We start from the raw sequence: 27,785 nt of genomic DNA on the forward strand, positions 1-27,785 counted from the left end.
GCTATGTTGGCGTCAATTTTGGTCCGAGAGTCAAGCGAATGGACATTTCCTACATAAAATTGGCCGCTCGTTCTTCTGCCATACTCAGAATTTTCCTACATCTAACTGTTCGTGAGAAAAATTTCCACTTGGATGTATGTATTCGCGGAAAATTTCAAGAAAATTAAAAGTGTATATTTGGTTTGAAATTTGAATTATTTCGATTAAGGGTGACTTGCTGATTAAAAAAGTCTAAACACGTGGCCAGAAATTATGCACCGTTTTGCCGGAAAATCGAAAAAACTGTGGACCATTGGATTTTTATCAAATTTCGTTAATCCGCTATATTGCCGTCAATTTTGGTCCGATAGTCAAGCGAATGGACATTTCCTACATAAAATTGGCCGCTCGTTCTTCTGCCATACTCAGAATTTTCCTATATCTAACAGTTCGCGAGAAAAATTTCGACTTTGATGTCTGTATTCGCTGAAAATTTCGTGAAAATTAAAAGTGTATATTTTGTTTGAAATTTGAATTATTTCTATTAAGGATAAGTTGCTGATTAAAAAAATCTAAACACATTGCCAGAAATTATGCATCGTATTGCCGGAAAATCGAAAAAACTGTAGACCATTGGATTTTTATCAAATTTTGTTAATCCGCTATATTGGCGTCAATTTTGGTCCAAGAGTCAAGCGAATGGACATTTCCTACATACAGTGTGGAAACCACTTATGGAATAAAATTGTTTGTGTCCTTATTTTAGAAAATAATAAAAAACGTTGAGATACCTTAACTTTTAAATTTTAATGTGCGCTTTTTAAACATAAATGTAAATGTATAGGGTGATCCACTCAAGTCTGGCATAGTCCATAATTTGTATTTTAAATAAAACACCCTGTATATTGTTATGTTTTTAAAAGCTCCTTAACAACCTGATCTCAACGAACTATATCATATAGGGTCTATTATGAATAATACAAGGTGAAATTTTGAAATTAAGTATAATTTTCTTCGAGACAATTAATTCATAGAATACCCGAGGTAATTGATTGGATTACATTAAAATAAATGCTCAAAATGTTCCCTACCTTGTTGTTGGCAATAACACAGTCTCCTATAAAACTGGTCCCGAACTTTGTTTAAAGTTTGAGGTGAAATATTCCGTATTTCTTAATATACTTGTTTATATACTTGTTATTAAGATAACCCCACAGAAAAAATCCAAAGGCGTAAGATCTGGCGACCTAGCTAGCCACTCAATAGTACCCCTTCGTCCAATCCATTTATTGAAGAAGATTTCATTTAAGTAATTTCTCAACATTAAAGCATAATGGGGTGTTGCACCGTCCTGCTGGAACCAGACAATTTCATGCGGTAGGATCGGATCTATTGGATTGGGATGTAAGTTAGCCAACTGAGGAAGAACATCGTCTCTTAGCATGCTTAAATATTTTTCCCCTGTCAAATTACCATATACAAATATAGGACCAATAATATGATCTCCTACAATACCTGCCCAAACATTCAACTTTTGAGGATACTGAGTGTGTGTCTCACGCATCCAATGAGGATTCTTCGCTGACCAATATCTACAGTTTTGTCGGTTTACCTCTCCGTTCAATGTAAATGTTGATTCATCAGAAAAAAGAATTGTGCCAAGATTCATTTGTGTTAATTGTATCCATCATTCTTTCGCAGAAATCCATTCTACGATCTGGATCGTCATTTATATGGATAAAGTTTTTCTTCATGGAGACACCTTAGGACAGTTGTGTGACTCACATTATTTTGACGTGCAAATTGACGTGAACTTGACGTTGGATCCTCTGAGACATTTAACAAAATACCCACTTTCACCTCATCTTCAATGAACTTTGGTTTTCTTTTTAATGGTTTAACATGTACAAGTTCTCTGAATTGTGCATACATTTTAGACACAGTACCTTGTGCAATATTAGGCAACTGAAGATACCTCTGATTAAATAAGTTTGCTACTTCAACTTGACTCCTACAATTCTCCCCGTAACCGATCATCATTAAAATCTCAATTCAGTGGGTCTCAGTTAAATATTTCATTTTTATTTCTGCAAGAAATAATAAGAAGCTTTTAATTAGGAATTTATTATTTTAATGTAAATTGTCAACACACCAAAAACTGATTGATAACAATCCGCATTATTTACCGATTTAGTTTAATTAGCAGACTACCTAGACAATTTTTGCCTATTCATGACTAAAAATGTTAACACGGTTCTTTTTCTTATGGTCCCTATCCAATTAGTGGATGTTGGCGACAATTCTGGCATACTCCTCTCGGTCTTGTGTGGCTCTAAAGAGTGCATGGGCATCGAGGTTTGTCCAATCCCTTATGTTTTTAAGCCATGAGTATTTCTTTCTTCCGATGCCCCGTTTTCCTTCTATCTTCCCTTCCATAATAAGCTTTAAGAACTTGTACTTGGAATTCCGAAATATATGACCCAGATAAGCAGTTTTTCTTCTTTTTATTATTGGCAGCAATTCTCGTTCTCTGCCCATTTGATTTAATACTTCGACATTTGTTGTGTGATCTGCCCAGGGAATTTTAAGTAGTCTTCTAAATACCCACATTTCAAAGGCCTCCAATCGGTTCATCACATTGGCCTTCATGGTCCAGGTTTCTCCACCATAAAGCAGTATGGAGTAAATGTAACATTTTACAAAGCGATATTGAAGCGTTAAGTTAAGGCTGCTGTTGCTTAGCAAGGTTCTCATATTAGTAAATGCTGTTCTGGCTTGCTCAATCCTGCTACGTATCTCATATCTGGATCTAGATCTTCAGTTATCCAACTACCGAGATATCTGAACTTGGGGACCTTTTGAATGTTCTTATTGTTTACTCTTATATTTAATTGCATATTTCGTGTTCTGCTCACCACCATTACCTTCGTCTTGTCAATATTAATCTTCAAGCCCAGTCGTTCTCCTTCAGTGTTTATTCTATCTATTAGTCGTTGTAGCGCTTCGTGGCTATCAGCTATTATGACTGTATTATCAGCATAGAGAAGATTACTAATAGTCTGTCCGTTGATTTTGATTCCATCTTCAGTGTCACTTAAGGCTTTTTTGCAAATCGTTTCAGAGTTAAGATTAAAAAGGAAGGGTGACAGAACACAACCCTGTCGTACACCTTTTTCGATTGAGAAATATGATGTAGATTCCAGTCCTACTTTCACAGATGCCACTTGATTCATATAAAGGTTCTTTATGATTTTAAGGTCATTATCATTTATCGAATGTTCCTGGAGCAATCTTACTAATTCTGAATGATTAACACAATCAACACGTTAACACGGTTACTAAACAGAAATTTTCCCCAATATACTGACACCTAAAGTAAAAGTATATTGTCTTTATTTAGCTAATATAAAATAATACCATAACACGTGATAATTTCAAAATTTCACCTTGTATTATTTATTATAGACCCTACATGATATAGTTCGTTGAAATCAGGTTGTTATGAATCTTTTAAAAACATAAAAATATACAGGGTGTTTCATTAAAAATAAGGATTATGGACTATGCCAGACTTGCGTGGTTCAACCTGTATATTTAAATGTATGTTTAAAAAGCGCACATTTAAATTTAAAAGTTAACGTGTCCCAGAGTTTTTTATTATTTTCTATAATAAGGACAGAAACAATTTTATTCCATAAGTGGTTTCCACACTGTATAATTGGCCGCTAGTTCTGCTGCCATACTCAGAATTTTACTACATCTAACTGTTCGTGAGAAAAATTTTGACTTGGATGTATGTATTCGCTGAAAATTTCGAGAAAATTAAAAGTGTAAGGGAAGTGCGGGTATTGCCGCCCACTTAAGCAATTTGTTAAATTAAACAAAAACTATAGGTCTTGAAACAGAATTTCAACTGTCAAAATACAGTCATGTTGTCGACTTCTAATTATTTAAGCCTGAAAGTGTTGATTTATTTTTTTTTGCGGAGTATTACATTTATATTCACAAACCTACACTCGGGCGGAATTATCCGACCATGCGGGTAATTACGATCAGTGATGGTATAATATCGCCCATGGTTACATTATATGAAAATCAAACACAAAATAATTATTTGCTCACAAACAACATCTATTTATTTATTATGTAAAAAAAAACATATTCAAAGAACTACTTAATTAAAAAAACGAATATAAAAACATTTAAAACTACACTCTATTTGCAGTAATCGCATACAATAGTTTTGTGATTATCGTAACCACTGCATTCTTTATGCGCCCATTTATGGCAATTTATGTTCGTGAGAAAAATTTCCACTGCTGGGATGTATGTATTCGCTGAAAATTTCGAGAAAATTAAAAGTGTATATTTGGTTTGAAATTTGAATTATTTCGATTAAGGGTGACTTGCTGATTAAAAAAATCTAACATGTGGCAAGAAATTATGCACCGTTTTGCCGGAAAATCGAAAAAATTGTAGACCATTGGATTTTTATCAAATTTAGTTAATCGGCTATGTTGGCGTCAATTTTGGTCCGAGAGTCAAGCGACATTTGCTACATAAAACTGGCCGCTCGTTTTTCTGCCATACTCAGAATTTTCCTACATTTAACTGTTCGTGAGAAAAATTTCCACTTGGATGTATGTATTCGCTGAAAATTTCGAGAAAATTAAAAGTGTATATTTGGTTTGAAATTTGAATTATTTCGATTGCAAGGGTGACTTGCAAGGTGACAGCAAGGGTGACAGCAAGGGTGACTTGCTGATTAAAAGAATCTAAACACGTGGCCAGAAATTATGCACCGTTTTGCCGGAAAATCGAAAAAACTGTAGACCACTGGATTTTTATCAAATTTCGTTAATCGGCTATATCGGCGTCAATTTTGGTCCGATAGTCAAGCGAATGGGCATTTCCTACATAAAATTGGCCGCTAGTTCTTCTGCCATACTCAGAATTTTCCTACATCTAACAGTTCGTGAGAAAAATTTCCACTTTGATGTCTGTATTCGCTGAAAATTTCGAGAAAATTAAAAGTGTATATTTTGTTTGAAATTTGAATTATTTCGATTAAGGGTGACTTGCTGATTAAAAAAATCTAAACATGCGGCTAAAAATTCTGCACCGTTTTACCGGAAAATCGAAAAAACTGTAGATTTTTTAATTCGATTTTTCCTCTTTTCCGGCAAACTTTGGTTAAGGGATCAGAAAAAAACACATGTTTGGAATAAGGTGGACCAAGCGTATGTACCAAAACATTAAACAAAATTTTTTTTTTTGGAAAATTTGGAAAAAATTTTCCAAGGGGGTACCCTTGAATTTTTATCAAATTTGGTTAATCGGCTATATTGGCTCCAATTTTGGTCCGAGAGTCAAGCTAATACACATTTCCCACATAAAATTGGCCGCTCTTTCTTCTGCCATACTCAGAATTTTCCTACATCTAACTGTTCGTGAGAAAAATTTCCCCTTTGATGTCTGTATTCGCTGAAAATTTCGAGAAAATTAAAAGTGTACATTTTGTTTTAAATTTGAATTATTTTGATTAAGGGTGACTTGCTGATTAAAAAAATCTAAACACGTGGCAAGAAATTATGCACCGTTTTGCCGGAAAATCAAAAAAACTGTAGACCATTGGATTTTTATCAAATTTCGTTAATCGGCTATATTGGCGTCAATTTTGGTCCGGAGTCAAGCGAATGGACATTTCCTACATAAAATTGGCCGCTAGTTCTTCTGCCATACTCAGAATTTTCCTACATCTAACTGTTCGTGAGAAAAATTTTCACTTGGATGTATGTATTCGCTGAAAATTTCGAGAAAATTAAAAGTGTATATTTTGTTTGAAATTTGAATTATTTCGATTAAGGGTCACTTGCTGATTAAAAAAATCTAAACACATTGCCAGTAGTTATGCACCGTTTTGCCGCAAAATCGAAAAAACTGTAGACCATTGGATTTTTATCAAATTTGGTTAATCCACTATGTTGGCGTCAATTTTGGTCCGAGAGTCAAGCGAATGGACATTTCCTACATAAAATTGGCCGCTAGTTCTTCTGCCATACTCAGAATTTTCCTACATCTAACTGTTCGTGAGAAAAATTTTCACTTTGATGTCTGTATTCGCTGAAAATTTCGAGAAAATTAAAAGTGTATATTTTGTTTGAAATTTGAATTGTTTCGATTAAGAGTGACTTGCTGATTAAAAAAATCTAAATACGAGGCTAAAAATTCTGCACCGTTTTGCCGGAAAATCGAAAAAATTGTAGATTTTTTAATTCGATTTTTCCTCTTTTCCGGCAAACTTTGGTTAAGGGATCAGAAAAAAACACATGTTTGGAATAAGGTGGACCAAGCGTATGTACCAAAACATTAAACAAAATTTTTTTTTTTGGAAAATTTGGAAAAAATTTTCCAAGGGGGTACCCTTGAATTTTTATCAAATTTGGTTAATCGGCTATATTGGCTCCAATTTTGGTCCGAGAGTCAAGCTAATACACATTTCCCACATAAAATTGGCCGCTCTTTCTTCTGCCATACTCAGAATTTTCCTACATCTAACTGTTCGTGAGATAAATTTCCCCTTTGATGTCTGTATTCACTGAAAATTTCGAGAAAATTAAAAGTGTAAGTATACTGTTTTAAAAAATAGTACCTATACTCCAAAGGAATATAGGTACTAGAATGAGGCTTCAAAACTTTGTTGAAGGAAAAAAATTCATTTTTTAATTATCATACCGGAGGTATGAATGTAAAGATCGCCACACAAGAGCAAAGAGCTAAGTTATCAACGCATGTAAATCAGTCAAAACCCAAAAATTTTCAGAACTCAGCGATAAATCTGAATAATTTTTGAAATTTTGCACTAAAACTGTATATGGACATGTAACAAAACTATTCCGAAGTTGGATAAATGCAAGCAATTTTACCAAAATATGCAAAGAATACCTATATTATTATATGCCAATATTTTTTTCCAACATAAAACAATTAAATTTAATAGTAATAGAACTATATTAAAAAAATACTGATCCACTATCTAAAACAAAAGAGGCATTTACAAAAATAATGAACAAATTATTAATTTTACGAGTGTATCAGTCATACATATTACTAATTTATGATATCACCGATGTTGAAAAAACAATAAATAATTAAATGTTTTTTAAAATTATCTATCAAAAACTTATATCTTCGATCTGAGTATATACAGGGTGTCCAGAAACTCTCCTGATAATCGAAGATCGGAGATTCCTCAGATAATTTTAAAACAATTTAACCCAATTCACCTTGGCCGAAAATGCTTCCTAAGGGAGCTATAAGAGCTTTTAGAGCCTTGTAATTAGTTTTTCTTAAATACCTCCAGAACGCATCTTTTTAGAAAAACGAAAACTGGTACGATTATTTATCCTTCAGAGTTGAATCGATTCAATAAATTGCCAATTTCTAGTACCGACCATAGGCGTCCGTTTTGGGTAGGTCAACGGTTAAGTTGATGTATATATTTTTTTCTTTACCTTTCAAACGTTCGTCATACTAAGATTATTAAATTTTCAGGTATTCTAGTACTAAAAGGTTCTGTTACTCCGGAAATTTTTCGTTTTTTAGTCATGAAAGTTAAATTCATATTTTTTGCAATAGTTGGCTTTGACCTGTCATCAGAAGTCCAACCTACGTTTTCATTGTCAAATTGTGGTCGGTTCGCGAAGTTTATCTATTCGTTTTTTACTTTATGTCATTCAAATATAACAATTACAATTCAACAAAAATGGTTTTTACAAACGAGGAATACGCTGATATGCCTTAGTTTATGGCAAAAGGAGGTGTAACGCTCGAGTAGCTCAACGTAGATACCCTGAAAAATTTCCCAACCATGATCTCACACACTCAATATTTACAGCTCTTCATTAACGATTAAGAGAAACAGGTTCAGTTGTCCCAAAAAAAATGAAAAAGGGCGACATGATTATGTAACAGCAACACATGAAGATATTATTTTAATGGAAGTTGAGGAAAATCAAGAAATTAGCGTTCAAAGACTATCTCCAATGTACCCACAATTTTAAAATCTTCCTTAGGAAATATCTTATACAACGAACATTTATATTCTTTTCATTTCACAAAGGTACAAGTACTGCTACAAGAAGATTTTTCTGCTCTTGAAGAATTCGCTAGATGGTTACAAAATCAGAAAAATCAAAATGATATTTTTTTTCAGATACATTTTGTTTTCGACAAAGATACATTCACAAAAAATGGAATTTTCAACGTGCTTAAATGCAAGAAACAACGCGCTATTTACTATCAACAACATGCAGATTGAAAATGTGGAAAACATTACGTATCTTGGAAGTGTCATAACAGAAAGCGGAGGTACAGAGGACGATATTCGTATAAGGATACGAAAAGCTCAACAAGCATTCAGCATACTCAATCCTGTTTGGAGATCTGGCGAGTATACTACAAGGACAAAGATCCGCATATTCCAGTCAAATGTCATGTCTGTTGTACTCTACGGATGTGAAACCTGGAAAGTGACAAAAACCCTTACAGATAAACTGCAGGTCCTTATTAATAAATGTCTACGACGAATTGTTCGTATTTTCTGGCCTAATATTATTAGAAATGAAGATCTACTACACCTGACCGAACAAAAAAGGGTAGAACATCAAATAAAGTCCAGAAAGTGGGGTTGGATTAGTCACACACTCAGAAAAAATAATTCCAGTATTGCAAAGATTGCCCTAGAGTGGAATCCCCAAGGAAGAAGAAAAAGAGGTCGCCCAGTACAAACTTGGAGAAGATCCATCATGGACGAGATAAGAGGTCAAAGAAAGTCTTGGAATGAGGTGAAGGCCTTAGCGCAAAATAGAACCCGATGGCGCGTTTTCACTGAAGCTCTATGCTCTACTTAGGAGTTCAAGAACCTCATATATATAATGCACACTATAATTTGTATGTTAATGACAATCCCCAAGTTGTTCAAGAATTTAAGCATCAGCGTAAGTTTAGCATAAACGTCTGGATAGGAGTAGTTAACGATTATCTACTTGGGCCTGTGGAATTGTCTGCTTGTTTAAATGGTGCTGATTCTGATTCATTAGATGATGTGCCTTTAAACATTCGGCAAAATTTATGGTTTCTACATGACAGCTGTCCGGCCCACTTTAGCAGGAATGTACGCAGGAATGTACGAGACTTTCTTGATAATAACTACGAAGACCAGTGGATTGGAAGAGGCGGTAAAGTTGCTTGGCAAGCAAGGTCGCCGAATTTTAATCATTGGGATTATTGTGTTTGATAATACATAAAAGCATTTTTTTTATTCCGTTCCGATACAAAATCGTGCACAACTCTGGCTAAGGATACAAGATTCTTGCAACGAATTTGGAAATAACTTTGGAACTATTGCAAGAATTCGACGTTTTCTAAGCAAAAATGCAAATTTATGCATAAAGACTAATGTTTATCACATCGAGTATCTTTTGTAACTATCTACTTTTGATACTTGATCTTTGGTGTTAGTTTCGTTCCATCGTAATAAATACTTTGTTTTTAAAACCCTTTAATTTTTCGCTTCTTTTCCCAAACTTTTTTTACGAATTGTTTGCTGTATTTATTGAAACAAAAGATAATTTATAAAATTTATTAAGGTACCTACTAATTTACTTTCATGACAAAAAAACGAAAAATTTTCAAATCGATTTTTCTAGAAAACGGCGTATCCTACCGACTTAAAGTAGGAGTACCTTTTAGTTCTAGAATACCTGAAAATTTAATAATCTGCTATAACGAATGCTCAAAAGTTAAAGACAAAAAAGATATGAATTTAAATAACCGTTGACCTACCCAAAACGGACGCCTATGATCAGCACTTGAAATTCGTAATTAAAGGAATCAATTCAACTCTGGATGATAAATAATCGTACCAATTTTCGTTCTTCTAACTAGAAGCGTTCTGGAGTTATTAAAATACTAATTACAAGGCGCCATCTTCAAAGAGCTCTAGTTACCTTAGAAAGCATTTTAAATTAATTAAATTGTCTTAAAATTATCTGAGAAATCTCCAGTCTTCGTTTGTCAGGAGAGAGTTTCTGGACACCCTGTATACTTGTAAACAGAAAAGCTGCGTTCTATACCAACATAATATGTGATTAGAACATATTTTAAATTATTTAGTGATCGAGTAGCAGTATTAAAATTTTTCACAAAGTCACCAGAAAGAATTTTATACTGATTTGCTAAAAAGAAATATCCTTCGTTTTTCTTCTTCTTCTTTATAAGCAATTCTGCTTGTTCATTGGCGGATTAATACCTCTATGGAAGGTTGTTACTTCATCTTTTGCGCGGTCGTCCGATACTTCTTCTGCCGATTGGTGACTTATCTTTCATTCATTTCTATTCATTTTTCTGTAATATGATTTTCAATTTTTCTTTTATTTGTCTCCCGACTATGCTTCTAACACTATTAATATATATTCCCAAGTTATTAATTAAACTCAAAGATTCTACTAAGGACAACCTATTTGATTCCAACTTTAAAATAACATCTAATACACAAGCATAATAATTGCTCTAAGTAAATGTTAGTTGTTGATGTAGTAGAGAGCTTGACAACCAGGTTCCCCATCTTGTTATTACTGGTTGAGGAAAAGAGGAAGATTGGGAAGTTTTATTTTATAATATTGGATTCTTAAAGGTGCTTTGAGAAAAACTTTTTTATATTAAATACAACTTTATTAATAGGACGGAAAGATTTTGTAATTTCTTTCGCAATTCTATTAACACCATGCACTAAACATATTGTTCTGAAGCTATTTTCTTGTGGCATTTTAAAGTAATTACTATTTAAATGGGAATAAGCCACAATTAAAGGTTAAAGTTAGTTTATTGACGTTTCAATTTCCACTTCGGAAATCGAATTTCCGAAGTGGAAATTGAAACGTCAATAAACGTACTTTAACCTTTAATTGTGCCTTATTCCCATTTAAATAGTAATTACTTTATGCACTAAACATCTTATGTGTTCAACTTTTGAATAAAATATTTTACTGCGCTGTCCTGGTTTGACCATATAGGGTGCAGCATCGGATAAGAGCAGCAAGAACTTTTCACAAGGAATGGCATCTGGTAGAAAGCTTGTGTGTGCTTTTGAGCAGGACTGCTGATTATGAACTCCAATCAATAAATAAGCTATATAATGCACTTTCTCCTCAGAAACTTTAATTTTTTGTAGCTTTTGGTAAACTGCGACAAAATGAGGAGTTCAATCAACGCATACTACAGCATTACCACTTAGTTCCAAAACAATTTGTTTTAAAATTTATGGAAATGCGATTTTTATTTGAAAAAAATGTCAGATTTCTTAGTAGGAAAATCTAGGATTTATTAATTGCTATTTTTTGATCAGATTTCAAGCAAAATTGGCCACACAATTTTTTGTAAATTATATTTTAAAATAATTTTAATTTGTTGCGATAGTTAAACCACAGAATCAATAATCACAGTTTTTATTAATTCTGTGGTTAAACTAATTCCTAACGAAATGTAAAAAATGTACTTTACAATTTTTCCGCAAACTGTGCACGTGCAGTAAATTCTATCAGTGTCCAAATATAATTCTTTGTAAGGTTTAATCCAAATAGAAATACTATTCACTTTTATTATGATAAAAATTTCAGTTAGGCATAAAATAATAAATACTTTAAAACTTTTTTGAGTTCTACTCTTTTGGGGTTCCGCAAAACAATAAACGAACAATATTAGGTAAAAATAACAAACTAAAGATGAACTAGATAAGACGTGCCCGCCAACCAGTTGGGAAATTTCCGGGTTGTAGTAATAAAATAAAAATAAAATTCTATGAAATTATGGGACAATGATGGTTCCGTACGGATGCTTAAACCTTAAGGTCTTGGCATATTATCATGCACGTTGCGTTTCCAGCACATATCGTTTAGTTTCCGAAAAATATAATTTAAATGGTTTTAAATATGAACAACGCACACTGTCCGGTTCAGACACTTAACGTTTCCGTTCAGTATATTCGAAAACAATATTTTACTGATGCCGACGGCTACGTAACGAGTCGTGACCGGTTGGTAAGGATAATGTGAATTAGATGTCCGTCATTTTCCCCTTGTTGTTTATTTAGGTATTTGTTTGATTTTGATATATATATATATATATATATATATATATATATATATATATATATATATATATATATATATATACCCGGTATTTTTAGGCGTCTCGCCCTTCCGGTAGGGATCTATGGAGGAGTATCACTGAGCCGGAAGCCCTTATCTCTTGCCGTACGGCTCCACCATAGGCCGATCAGACACCAGCATATTCTAGTCTTGATTTTGATACAGAGTATTTAAAAAAATAATTTTCGACGCTATTTTGTCATTTATGCATGTGTTTTTATTGCTTTGTGATAATTAATCACGGAAGTGATAAACAATTAGGACTTTTGTACGGAAGTGATACCTCTTCTTTTTAAAAATACTTTTTGGTTTGATATGTACGGTGAAACTGAACTGAAGGTGAAATTAAATTTAAAACATATTTAAACTGAATCCTATTCATTCTAAAATATCCATAATATTTTTCATCGTCATCAATTAATTCTCTGTATAAAGTCCAGTATTCACATTCCTTCTTCCTTTCTCTTAGCATTGGATGTACTTTAAACCTTCTTTTTAACACAGTTTTTCATTCTTCATCCTTAAGTAGAAGAGCAATTGTACATAATTTTTGTCGAGAAAAGCGAGATCATATCTTCACCGAACCAAACTGAAACGTTCTATGTATGAAAATGTGAACGCGCAGTCCAATTGCTGGAGTGGAAACGCTACGTGTCGGAAACTATACGTGCACGATAATATGCCGCGACCTTATCTTGCTGTGTATTCATGTATTAAAATAAACACTGTATGACAGTTTTTCCGACAATATGCAACAACCGCTATTTTTTGCTTAAAATAAAAAAATATGCAATTTATGTTGCTTGCATAAATGCTCTTCTCTAATGATAACCATTCATATTAAAAAAAATGCGAGGATTATAGAGGAATAGCAATTACCAACTGCATGAGTATAATGTGCGAAAAATTTGTAAAAACAGGATTGAACAAAAATATGAAGAGCAGAACGTAGAAAACAAGCAGGTTTTCGAGTAGGCAGAACGACAAAAGACATAATCTTATTTTTTACTCAAATAGTAGACAAAAATTTCTCGAAACTAGCAAATATACAGCTGTATATACAGCTGCTATTCGTCGACGTTAGAAAAGTATATGACGTCTGATAGAATAATTAAGGTCGTTAATCATATATACCACCATATATACGACACAGTTCATAATTGATAACCAGCCGATACCAGAAATAGAAATAACGAAAGTAATAAAACTTAGATGCTGCCTGTCCAGCCTTTTTAAAACATATATTGTAGCCGCATTACAAAAGTGGGAAAATGCTCTAATATGGTAATACTGGCATCATTAAAATATAATAGCTTTCTATACAGCTTATGGTTTACACTTACAGAAGACCAACTTACAGTTGCCCAAGATTATGACTTAAATTGTATAAAGAGGAAATTTATAGAGGAATACAAGAGGTAGGGTTTTTTCGAATGCGCCAATAGGCTTATTGCACATCTTCCATTCATGTAATCTTCTGGCTCGAGTTTTAGTGCTGACAATACTTACCTATCCGGGATTGACGACTTTAGTTGCCTTCCGTGGCACGGTGGCGGCTCAGTTAAAGTAGAAACTAAAAAAATTCTGGTACCTGTGCCGGGGATCGAACCTCGCCCGATCAGCTAGGTAATCAGTACGATAGTCACTGAGCTACGGCTGCCACTCAGATGGGGTTTAGAAGTAGATATAGGCAAAATGGAATATTTCAGCATATTTGCTTTCCGCAACAATAAACATTGGTATTAGAATAAAATGAACAATAAATAAGAGTTTAAAAGAGAAATTCCCTGGGGTTGACCGAATACCATCTTCTTCTTCTTCTCCTTATTGTCCGTCTTCTAACGAAGGTTGGGGATCACTTCTTTAAACGCCTCCCTATCTTTTGCAACGTGAAATATCTGTTCAACACTGAGGTGAGTCCAATCTCTGATATTCCTCAACCAAGATTTCTTCTTTCTTCCCTCTATTCTTCCTTGCATGGTGACGTGTAGAAGAGAGTATTTATCGTTTCGAAGTATGTGGCCCAGATACAATATTTTTCTTTCTGAATACCATAGATTAAAAAAACTCACAATGATGTAAAAACTTCTTTTTGTAAGGTGGCATAAAATATTTATTAATTTTGTTTTAAAATTATCCGAAATGGATTTATAAATTTTCAAAACGTTTTCGATCCTATCAGATCATCATCAGTGAAAAACGTCTATAAAGTAGCAGTGCGAAAAAGGGACCTTACGCCCTGAGAGGTAACAACTAACTGTTGTCTGTTGTTTCTACTTCATTGTAAGTTTTTTTAATAAATAAGAGCTTGGCCGGAATATAATAGGAGGATATTAAAAACAAACTGTTGGTGTGGTATTGACACGTCTAGCGCATTAACAGAATACTCCAGTCGTCAGAGACAGCTCAATGCTACTGAACCTCTAAAAATCATACGAACAAGCTGAATTTTGTTGAGAATGTCAAATTTCAGACTCCACAATAGATGCAAAAAAGTTTGCCGCTCCTACCACCGGACTTCCCCCTAAAACTCCCACTTGTAAAGAAGATGAAAAGAAAATGAAAAACATAGATTTAGTTAGAGCGTTTGGAATATGAAAGTTTATATTCAGTGATTTTTAGGCATATTATAAATGCCTCATATTATTTGTTACCAACATTCAAAACTGAAATTATAGTTTTTTAAGATCTCCAACAATGAAAATTCCACAGCGACCGGCCAATGGAAGTGATAAATTTTATTAACCTCACGAGAATCATAAAAATAGTAAAAATCGCGCAACGTTTATCTATTCTCTGACTTTATTGGCGTCAAAATACAAAAATTGCATACGAAAGCTGCACTCTTCACCTTTAAAACATGTTTTGACTTTTATCGATAGGAGATTCTGATTTTTATCGTCGAGTTAATAAAAATTTTATTTAAAATTGATTTTGCGCGCGTAACTGACATTTAAAATCGGCGGTCGCTTCAAAAACTTCGTCTAAAAGATTTTTTCTACGAGGCGTAGATTACTGGTAATTCAATTTTTTCCGTTCCCCTTCTTCGACGGGTTTTTTGGGGGAAGCCGGAAGGTAGGAGTGGTAAATTATTTTGTATCTTTTATGGAGTCTTAAAATTGACATTCTTAGTAAAATTCAGCTTTTTCGTCTCGTTTTTAGAGATCGAATCTCTGGCGGCAGGACTCGAAAAAGAATCTCAAAACAAGTTATGAAATGGAAATTAGGAAGAAAAAGAAGATCAGCAACACCTATAAAATATTGGAAGGAAGCAATCCATAAAGAGATAAGGGAAAGAGAATAAGGACTTATGGAATGGAATGACTGGTCGAGATGGAGATTGGAATACGTAGAAGAACGTTGTAAACGTTTATTTGTTCGTATAAATATAAAAAAAAATTAAATACATGTAATATAGGTACATATTATACAATGTTTGTAGATTATTATACACCTACATAAATATAAGTAAATGTCGTCACACACTATTCCCGTGTTGGACCAATAGGTTTTTACGGGTAATGAGTAGGAAATGTTTTTTTTTTGGTTTTTGAGTGACAAATGTAAAATTAACATTTATGTGAAAAAACTACTAATTATAATTCTTTCTTGTACATTGAAATCAATAAACATTATTATTATTTAAAAAACCGATATACTTATATTAATATCATTTGTTAGTTTTTAAAATCCAATTTGTTTTTTTTATATTTCTGTTGATAAACGGGGCTTCAGTTTTCATGATATTTTTGAAGACTGAAGAGGTACAAGTCGAGAAGAACATCAGACCAAAAGACCTCAGACAGTGGATCTGAATGATATCCACGTAATCGTTCAGAAAAGTCATTGATAAAATTAATTGGACCAATAAGATATCAAACATCCAAAGACGATTAACACTAAAAGAAGAAGATAATTTCAACAAATTCTTCAGCACAAAGTCATGTTCAAGCAAACACAAATTCTCGTTCACGTATATTAGGTACTATTGCTATCGGTATATCCAATTTTAAAAGATTCATCATCATGGGAATTTGGCCACTGCTTCCCACATTAGCGAGATACAGGGCGATTACTCAAAAATGTTGATAACCTCTTGGGTAAAGAGAATAACCGAATGGACTTTATGGTAAGTGAAAACGTAACCATTTCGAGAGGGTTTAGACAGGGCTGTATTCTTTTGCCACTGCTTTTCAACCTGTACACGGAACAAATATTTCTAGAGGCACTGGAAGAGTACAACGATGGCATCAAGATTAATGGCGTACGAATAAGTAATTTTCGATATGCAGATGATATTGTTATACTGGCCGATAACATCGAAGATTTACAGATGATGCTAAATAGAGTAAATACAACTGGCAACCAATTTGGACTGAAGATCAATAGGAAGAAAACTAAATTTATGGTGTTCAGTAAAAAGAACATTCAACATATCGACCTGAATATTGAAGCCGAACGTATTGAAAGAGTACACCGATTTAAATATCTGAGATATACAGTAAATGATAAGTGGGACCCAGACGTAGAGATTAAGATCCGAATTGAAATAGCAAGATCCAAATTCATCAAAATGAGAAAGCTATATAGAAGTAACAGCAACTATAATGAAGTTAGCGGAACTAGAAATGTAGCTGTATCGACGCATACTGAGAATACCTTGGACAGACAGAGTGACCAACGCAGAGGTATTAAGACGAATGGGTAAAGAGGTGGAATTGTTAACAACTGTTAAAAGGAGGAAAGCGTCATACCTGGGCCATGTGTTCCGTAATGATAAGTACAGCTCTGCTGTCTGCTACAGCTTGGCAGAAAGAAGAAATCCTGGCTGAGAAACTTGAGAGAATGGTTTCAAATACCAGAAGCTGCGAACATAATACATGCGGCACAAAACAGAGAAACCTATCGTTTGATGGTCGCCAACCTTCGGTAGAAGACGGCACATAAAGAAGAAGCTCCATAGGAAGAAGGAAAAGAGGACGACCCCGAAAATCCTGGAGGAACGAAGTAGACGACGCCATGAGTAAGAGAGGCCTAAACGATGGAGAATGGGACAACAGAGAGAGATGGAAACGGTTAAGCGAGGGAAGGCAGTGAATACTGTAGAATCCCTGAATATATATATATATATATATATATATATATATATATATATATATATATATATATATATACAACCGACCGATAACAAATAACAACTAAGTAAATGGTTTACAAAATATGTTTAGTCCGGAAGATAAATATACCAACGCACCTATATCTCATAAAAAAGTGTTGTATTCAATCTTAGTGACAGAACAATTAAGCTATCTGGTCCACAAGACCATTCCGAGAGTCTGAAAAAATTTTAAACCAAATCCCAACGATACTTTAGTTTTACCTACATAAGTATAAGTCTAAATCAATGTTATCAAAGTTAATAGCAATATCAGTATTTTTTTCTTCGAAATTAATATTGTTTTGCGAATTATCCGAAAATCGAAAACAAAATACTTCCTATATGAAATAAATTAAAAAAGAATTATTAATTCAATTCTAATAACATGAAAATTATATTGTTGTGAAGTTCATTTTTACTAATGTATCATAAAAAATTTATTAAAAAAAAATTAGTTTGTTTAAACAAATATTGTTTAAATAATTACACAGCTTTCAAATGAGAATATTTGTATTTAGAGCGTTAAAAGGTACACGTTTGGTAAGTTTTTATAAAAAAAAGTCTACAACATAGGAAAAAATATGTAGTTTTATTTTGTTACAAATAAATTAATTTATTTATTATAATACGTTATTAAGTATACCGATTTTGAAACTCAATTTTCTTCAACATAGTTTTTATGATATTTTTCACGCGCCATACCAATCGTTTTTATTATTATAATATATGTTATGAATATTCTAAAGAAATGAAAATTTTTACCGAGAAAGAGATCCGAAAGAAAAAGTTAATTGTTCAAAGATTAGCATCCTAGTGTTTACAACTTCGTCGCAAATGCCGGTCAACTTTGACCGATTGTATCTCGGGAACCACTACTCGTAATTCAACTTCTTTCTTTAAAAAAAAGCGTCTTGAGTCTTTCCCAGCACCGTTTTCTGAATTTAATTTAATCTAATAGTTACCGAGATATTCTATTTGTTTATAGGTCAAAAAATTGTTTATAATTTTATAACATTCCTGAGATCGTCTAAATAATTCGATTTCAATTCTATAAAGTTCATTAGGTATTTTGAGTGCTTTTTTATATGTAAAAAATTTTAAAAAGTTCTATATGGTCTAGTTTTTATTATGTAAGATTTTAAAGAATTTCAATTAAAAAAAAATTAGATTGCAAAATTATTATGCGAGAAAAATTAATTTTAATGGAATGTTTTATAAAGATTTTCTAAGCGAATTGCGAAGATCCTAAGTGCAATCTAAGTGATTGAAAAACATGAATAAGAAAAGGGTTGTCCCCCCTTTTTTTCTTTATTACTATTTTGCTACAAGAGTAATAAATTAAAACATTTTTAACCATATGTATCTTATAGAAAATTCAATTATCGCTATTTTATTTCAGTACGACTTTGGTCCAAAATGAATAGTTTTAAAAGTTATATGCAAGGAAAGTAGAAAGAAACGATGTTTTTAGTATTTTTTAAAATATTTCAGACTTATTGGACTTGACTTTTACTGCAAAAATCAAGTCACTCACATCCAAATGTAGTTCTGGTTTTTTACTGATCCACCCTGGTCTAATAAGTAGACAAGTAGCTCCGAAATAAAACAATTGTATAAATATGTACATTTTTATTAATATCATTTATAAAATATCTCATATAAAATAATACAATATCTATAAAAAGTTTCATAGGATCAGCCAAGCTGAAAAATATACAATAAGATAAAAAACAACTTTATCAAGATATTTCACAACCTATTGGTGTAAGGTCACAATATATTTATTAATACATAATAATAAAATCAATATTTACATAGTTTAGATAAGATTATATACCTACAAATCACATCAATCGATTGCAAACATCATATGGAGATTTAAATTATAAAGGGATTCTTAACAGAAAAACAATTAGTTTTAATATTCATTTGTCTTTTTATACTTCACAAGCTGATCTTATACCCAACTATATAGATATTTTGCCCGTCTATGTAACAAATTAAAATCATTTTTTTTAACATAATTATCATTTAAACCCTGACTTGTTTCATTTTTCTCAAATATCTCATCAAATTTCTGAAAATTTTTTTCCATGTCAAAAATTGGTTCATGATTCAATACCTTTATAACTTTTGACTGATTGATCAACAACCAGAATGCTAGAAAAATGAATGCGTTATTCAGTGTATACTGGTATAAAGTTGAAATACGCATTTATAAATATTTATCATTAATTTTTATTAAAAACAAATTATTTAATCACTATTTTTAAGTAAATAGCTTATAGCTTAAAAGCGGCAAAATGAACATTATGTTTTAAATTAGATTAATTCAATTTTCAAACGAAAACACTACTTGTTTTCCCAAGTTTTGTCCAGCAAAACTTAGATTCTTTTGTAATCTTAATAAAGTTCACCTTGCTCTTTTGAAAAGCTATTTTAACGGGTGACATTCTCAAAGAAAACTTTTCTTTTTCTGCTAAGAGACATCCAATTTGATATATGAGAACTAACTAGTTTAGTTGATTCTATTATTATAGAAAAAATATACAGAACTAATAATAAATAATAAATAAGTAAATTAGATATTTGGCAGTTCACACTCCAAATGTAAAATGGCAAATGTAAGGAAGACAAAGAGAAGAATTTCAAAAACAGAATACTAGAACATATTGCATAATTTCAGGTATACCAATAGCTGCCTCCCGTTCAATTTTTGGCACATGTTTTCCTACAATCTAACAAGGCACATTGTCATATGCTGAGCAATAATTCTTAAATTAGCACCCACATTTGTATAAGGCAAATAAACAAATCGGATATGTCATTTTCTTAACAACTAATAGACTCTTGGCTTGGATTTATACAGAGTTTGCCAAAATATAATGTCAACACCTAAAAAATCACAGAATTTAACAAATAATTATTTTGTTACATAACTATTGTGTCAGATTAATGGAAAAGTATTTTGTTAAATCACTTTTGAGTTTTCATATGATTAAACTAAAATAGCAAGGTTAAATATGGTAAATATATTCTGCCAATTGATCTATAATTTTGATAATACTGATAAATATTCCCAAAAATGTATTTAAGGTACTATTATCGTCTAGAGTGCTAAAAAATGAGCCATTTTCAACTTTTTTTTATCTTATCTATATGGCAATCAAACTTTTTTTTATATTATTGTATATACGAGTTTTAAAGATTACAAATTTCTTTTTCTTTTTGTTCCTGTATTTTAAAGATGGCGCCAAAATTTTTCATTCAAAAATTACTGCTTTATGCAGGTTATTAATTCGAGGGGGGTTTTAAAAATTAAGTGCCCTTACGTGATAATTTAGCAGAAAAATTATAAATTCTTAAAAAAAACAAAATGGCGGATTTTTGAAAAAATTTTATTATTTTTTTTATTAGATTGTGCATAAATATCATAGAGAAAACGAAAACAAACAAAATGCATCAAGGTTTATTAAAATCGACCAGCTAAATCCGGAGATTAACTGACAGCCAGTTTTAAAAACGTAGTTTTTCTCAAAATCATTTATGCATTTTGTTTGTTATGGTTTTCTGTACGACAGTTTACCACAATTTGAGCAAAACAAATAATAAAATTTTTATGGCTAAAAAATGGTCAATTTTGGAACAATTTTTTCAAATACCCGCCATTTTGTTTTTTTTTAAGAACTTTCAATTTTTCTGTATCACGTAAGGACACTTCTTTTTTAAAACCCTTCTTGAATTTTATGTTTCAGATTTGCCGTTCCAGAGATTAACTGTCCGTCATGGAGCAGTAATTTTTGGAGGAAATATTTTTGGCGCCATATTTAAAATTCATGAAGAGTGAAAAAAACAGAAAAATTTTTTTTGTTATCTTCAAAAGTTGTATAATAATATAAAAGGTTTAATTGCTATATATAATAAATAAGATACAAAAAAAATGTTGAAAATGTGCATTCTAGATGGTAATAGTACGTTAAATATATTTATACTGTAACCAATGTTTATAAAACAAACGTATATGATCTTCTAGAGTCGACCATCTATTTTGGATACTCTCACTAAACAAGTTAACAATAATCTACCTTACAGCATGTATCTGTTTTAAAGATTCATTTCTGAGCCTCAGTTCTTCAGCCTGCTTCAACCACTTTTGTATCTGCCTCCGATGAATATTATATTTAGTAGCAACTGCTCTCTGATTTCCCTTACAAATAGAGTCTTGATAGTAACAATCTATGGCACTCAATTTGAAATCTAAACTATAACTCTGTCTGTGTTTTAATGGAGCCACATTTTGCCCATAGCTGATATCTTCACAGCAGTATCCGTTGCATTCATACTCAGTACTGGATGGGTAAGATGGGTAGTAGTAATAATTAAGACCAGTGTTGGGTTGCAATTCATGTAAAGTGTATGAGCTGCTATATTCTGATTTGATATCACATACATTACTGCAATATAAAGGTTCACACGGTGACAAGGCAGCAGAACAATACTGAGGTTCTTCTTTAATTTCTTCAGTAGTTTTGATACAATACGCAGGTTCTTCTTTAATTTCTTCAGTAGTTTTGATGTCATCTAGGTAGGGTTTAAATAATTTTACAGGTTTTGGAGATACTACAGGTTCGGGACTAGGACTCTTACGTTTAATGCCTTTCGTTGATAAGTCCCAAATGTCAGAATGGGGCTGCTGAGGTATGACAGGTTCTGGTAGTGGCAAAAATATCTGCAAAAATAAATATACATCGTTATTTCATTTGTATTATATAGTAAAATAATTAAAGAATAGTATTTATTCATCTTACTAAAATTATGAAAAAATATTTATGATACGGGCTTTAATTTTTTATAGACTAATAAGCATAAATAATATCACATTTTGAGTCAATACATATAAAGTCTAGATCTGAGCTACATAATATTTCCTGTATATTACACTAATTCTTTTTAGATTCAAATACATATATCTTTGTACTTTTGGTATCTGAAACACTTTAAAAATATTCATAAGAAACATATCACTATATTATCTTAGATAGGTACATAATATTTATTTACAGTTATACAGTTATAGTTGATTTTTTCTTCATCATAAATATTTACTGGTTGTGTAAAATTTCTAAATTTTTAAAATTTATTCTTCACTGTCAATAATATTTTATGTTTTTCAATATCTAACTTGTTTGATTATTAATGAGGTTTTAATATGAAGAAAAATTACATTCGTATACTTGAATAATTACTTTTAATTTAAATAATTAATTTATTTGATAAATAATTTTAAAAATAAGTTGTAAGCCATATTCAATTTTTGTTCTTAATACAACAAGAAATATATTTTAACAGTTCTGTGACAAATTTACCAGTTATATAAAATACAAAATATGTAAGAACTTGTGAAGATTAAAAGTGAATTAGCAGGTTTGCAGTCTGTTGTATATTTGTAAATAAAACTCCTTTTTTTCTTTATGTCTCTATATTTCGCTAATTGTTTGTTAGCTTCATCAGGAGAAATGAATTAAGAGAATTTTTAAACAGTTACAATGGTACAAAATTATTTGTTTATGGCAATAAGAAATAAAAACAATAAACTATTCTCAAAATATATATATATATATATATATATATATATATATATACATGTATATATATATATATATATATATATTATATTATATAACAATTAAATTCTAAATGAATGAAAATTATTCATGATCCTGGATGTTATAGAAAATTCTATTTAGAAAATTAAAAAATTAAATAAGCCCTGAAGATAAGCCCCGGTTGTGGTACCTGGAGCAGGCAAACCAAGTTATTTTTTTAAATTTCCAAAAGCTCCACCGTGATTCAATTTGATAACATGAGTACCTGGGGTAAAACCACAAACATTAATAGGTGATTGAAGGATAGCACTGACCCTGCTACTTTCCTTGTATACCATAGATCCAAGAAATAACAGACTCTTGCTATAGTCCTATAGTTATTCTAGCAACGTGTAGGAAGACTATTTTTATACCAAATTGAATGCCAATATGACAGAAAATTAATATTGCATTTGGGGAGTGCCAGCAAAAGTAAAAACGTTTATTGACAGGCCTGAAAAACATCTCATATGAAAAATATTCAAGTTCCTTGAATCTCAAAATATATCTAAATTAATTATATTTTTGTGATTAATAATGTGATTTCTTATTTTCATTTTTTACTAAATTGCCTTTTTTATTTATCCGCTTCAATTTATTTAAAATAACAATAAAATATAAATTGAACTATTTCTTGTACCTATATTATCAATAATTTATGTAATAATAATAATAATAATAATGTAATAATAAATGTAATAATAATTTAATATGGGAGATACTCCAGCATACCAAGTCACCTAGGGCTCGATAACACGGAAAGAGCCCCACCAGAGCTCAATCCTTTTGATACCATAGGTATCTGGGATGAGTGAATTTTCCCCTTAGAGGGAGTGTGAGCCATATGGTTAAATCTGGATTTAATACAAATTATTTCATTAGTTGTACCAACTTTATGCAACTTGCTGATGCCAAGCTAAAATGTTTTCCTACCTCAAGAGTAGATTTTTCTAGAAGTTTTCCTTCAATAAAATAATGCATGTAAGTATTAAGTATCCATGAGTGTTATAATTTGTATATTTATGCCTAATAGGAATATAAAAAGTATAAATTATTACATGCAATATGTTTGAATAATAAAAACAAGGAAACAACAGTTAAAATATATAAAACTCTATATTGAGGCTTAGATGATAAAAACAATAATCAACTGGACTTTTCTACATTAGAGTCAAAAGAAAGACCTTTAACAGTAATGGTGGAATCCAATAAACTCAATTAACTAGAAAAAATAATAGAAGAGGACTAGGTAATGTATATCAACAAGATAAAGCATGATTTGGTGGCCTTTCTTAAGATCAAAAACTATTGCTGATATTTATAGACATGTAAAAATAACAACAGCTGTTTCGAAGGCTTCAAATATTTCTTTATTCTAGAACCAGTTATCTTCTAGTGACTAAAGTTGGCATATCATATCTACTTGATTCATATCTACAATAGATTACAGTCAAAAGAAAGTCAAGTCAATCATGGGGGTCAGTGGAATACAATAAAGCAATTACACAACAAACTAGGAACAATAATGGAAGAGGACTAATTCATATCAACAACAAGATTAAAACATAAAGTAGTGACCCTTGATCGAAAAATTTAGATTACGTTTATGGACGTGTAAAAATAATAACTGTACTAAGTATATAATCCAACCATTTTTAATGGAAGAATGTTTCAAAGGCGTCAAATATTTTTGAATTCTAGAAAAAGTTATCTTCTTGTTACTATAGTTGGCAAAGCAAACAGGAATGGAAGTCTTTGTGTAAAAGAACCATAGACATGGATAACTTTTTTTCTTTTGTTCGCGAAGCCAAAAGAATGTCATAGGTAAAAATTGCATTTGCGTCAATATTACAATAGAAACTATTATTAGATATGACTTACGATGAAGGTAGCAAGGTCCAATGAGATACATTTTCTGACGTCAGCGTAAATGTACTTGCGAGAGAAATAGAAACAAAAGTTTAAAAAATAAAAATGAATTATGCAACAAATACCAATATAGGTATGGTATCAGACAATATAAATTATTATTTTCTTTAAAGATACTTAAACTTTATTTAATTTCATTAAAAATACGCATCAAATTTTATGTTAGTATTTTTTTTATAAAAATTAAATTTAAAGTTTGAACGCCAATGAACCCACCATAAAATTTAAATAGCTAGGGTAAAAACCTCATTGTTAAAAAAGATAAACAAATCTAAAATGTGATATTATTTCTATTATATTACCAAAGAATATAGACGCGTATAGAAGCGCAGTTCAAATGGGCGATTTGGTTACGGTTTAAGAGGGTGGCTGCATAAACTCACAGCGTGGTGCCGTGGCCGTCGGCTTAAAACTATCATGAAAATTTCATAATGAAATATGTAGTTAGGGGGAAGTGGGAAAGGAGTGCGAACGGGTAACTTTGCATCTACGCCGAAACAAATTTCGATGTCATTGATTTACAAACTTTTTTTTTGTTGTCTTTTTTTTTGTTTTTCCACAATAAAATCTTTATTGTCAATTTAAATTTTTAATTTTAAAACTTAAAAATGTATGATGTTTACAATATTCAAAGTATTTATTTTTTTAATTGTATAACTTTGAATTAAAAATTGGTTTGTTCCAACACAACGAAAAACCGTCACATAACTTTTTATTATACTGTTTTTCTGCCCAGAAATTAACGAAACATTTTTAAAAAATTTCAATTTAAAAAAAAAAGTATTCAATGAAACTTTTTACTAAATTATGAAATTTTTCATTTCGCCAAAACTTCCAAACTTCCATTTCATCCATAATTTTTCAATAACAACAAAAAGCATTCCTGATTTATTTTTGAAATAACAAAATAAACTTTAACAGTACATTTTAATGAATAGTACCTATATGTGAAAGTTTTTACGCTGTATGGGTACTATTTAATCTTGTTTTAAAATAACAACTAGTAGTATCTAAAACATAATTTTCACAATGAATGAATATTGGTGAAATTATTACAAAATAGTCTTAAACTGATTTATACTTAAGATTTGTACATATTTCAATTAAAACTTTGAATCATAATAATTTTTCTAAAAAGATTAAATTATTAAAAGGTAAAATAATATTATTTTCTTTAAAAAATTTTATAAAACGCAAAAATTTAATCCTATTCTACGACCACGCGGCATCTACATATAAAAATATCTAAAGTTGCATTTATTGCCCCACTCTTTCATATTTTAGAAGCAATGGTAGAGCCACAGCTGACATGACCGCTCCTTAGTGGTACCACGTGCAACACGTGCGTTCCACTCGTCCCACTTTTCCTTATCTATATCCCACTTTTTGTTCACTTTCAAAAATAACAGTGAATGATTCTTCTATAAGCGTCTATATTCTTTGATATTACTATATTTCTATTTCCTTTGTGTGCGAAAGATACACTACAAAAGATTATTTGTCGTTTCTAAGTATATTATGACATTTGAATGTCCTCTGTGTATAATTAAAACTTTTAATAGCATAATTATATCACGCTAAATGATCAAATGAATGACTTACACTTTGGCCAGTTTCTTGAGCATTGGTCGGTGCTAACGAAGGGGTGAGGGGAGCGACGGGGCAGAGCACAGGTGCGTTGGTCATCGAAGTAGGTCTTTTAAACGAGAGGTCTATGGGTGCTGCGGGGTCCAGAGGAGAGAGGGGCGAATCTGGCCTGGCGACATTCGGGCTGGTGCGACCAGAGCCTCGACTGTGTGTAGTGAAGTCGAGGGGGAGGGGACGCGGCGGGGCGTATGGGGGCGCCAAAGGGCTTTGCGTTAGCGCCGGAACCCGAGCTTCGACTCCGCTGCTGAACACTTCGTCGTCCCGCTGTCTGTTGCCGTTCAAGGTCAATTCAAACTCGCATGCTTTTGTCTCTGTCGCACAATCTGATTTTTCTTTACTCACACTATTACGAAGGGTATTTTCCACTTGCAACCACTTCTGGATTTGTCTTCGGTGAATACCGTATTTTCTAGCGGTAGCTCTTTGATTTCCCTTGCAATCTGCATCATTTCTATATGAATCTAACACTTGCAATTTAAAATGAGGAGCGAATATCCTACGTGATCCAATGCCTTTACCTTCGCTTCTACAGTTTGTAGTTGTTACACCTCTTTTTATCACTGAATTCAATCCGTGGGCCATTATGCACTTCTTGTCACTAATTGTACACATTCAAAACAAAATAATTACGGAAAAAAACAATAAAATAGCACTGAGAACGATATCTGCGAGCTATGTAGCAACCATTTTTCGTCACGATTCAGAGAAAACCCCCCACTCTGTTGACCGAACTAAACACTCACGCCATCGAGAGGGATTTGAGGTGAATTTCATGAAATAAGCTCAGACAAATGGATGCATTTATCCCCAATACGCGTGAATTTAACAGAGTGTTAACACCATCTAACGCGCATTTCGTAGCTCGATTCATTGACACGGAGGCTTCGACATCCGTTTATGAAACAAGTTTCCTAACATAGTTGCCAAGTATAAATATCTCTTGCCTACTTTTAATTTATTACATATTGAAGTAATATTAAATGCTCAGATTATAAAAAAATTCGTTATTATTACTTTAATATAGATAAATAATGTAAAATTGGAGAAATAAAAAAGTAATCTGCAATGTTATTCTTTGGAATGCGTTGACATGACAACAAGGCGTGCGGTCACACCAGACATTCTGTCGCCAAGCCTGCTAGGCCAGACAACGCGTCTCTGATTCCCTTTCTTTTCATTCATTAACAGAATAGATAGTAGAGGATGTTTTTATTGCTT

General features: G+C 31.9%; 1 protein-coding gene across 1 annotated transcript; it reads right to left on the bottom strand.

Moving 5' to 3' along the window:
• Positions 1–19,068: 19,068 nt before the first annotated feature.
• Positions 19,069–27,300, bottom strand: brk (transcriptional repressor brinker). The gene is made up of 2 exons (XM_072526915.1): positions 26,523–27,300; positions 19,069–22,075 (listed from the first exon to the last, which is right to left on the bottom strand). Exons 1-2 carry the CDS (start codon positions 27,177–27,179, stop codon positions 21,428–21,430), a joined length of 1,305 nt encoding a protein of 434 aa, XP_072383016.1. The 5' UTR covers positions 27,180–27,300; the 3' UTR covers positions 19,069–21,427.
• Positions 27,301–27,785: the final 485 nt, after the last annotated feature.

The sequence above is a fragment of the Diabrotica undecimpunctata genome, chromosome 3 (assembly GCF_040954645.1).
Source record: "Diabrotica undecimpunctata isolate CICGRU chromosome 3, icDiaUnde3, whole genome shotgun sequence".
In the NCBI taxonomy this organism is placed as follows: Eukaryota; Metazoa; Arthropoda; class Insecta; order Coleoptera; family Chrysomelidae; genus Diabrotica; species Diabrotica undecimpunctata.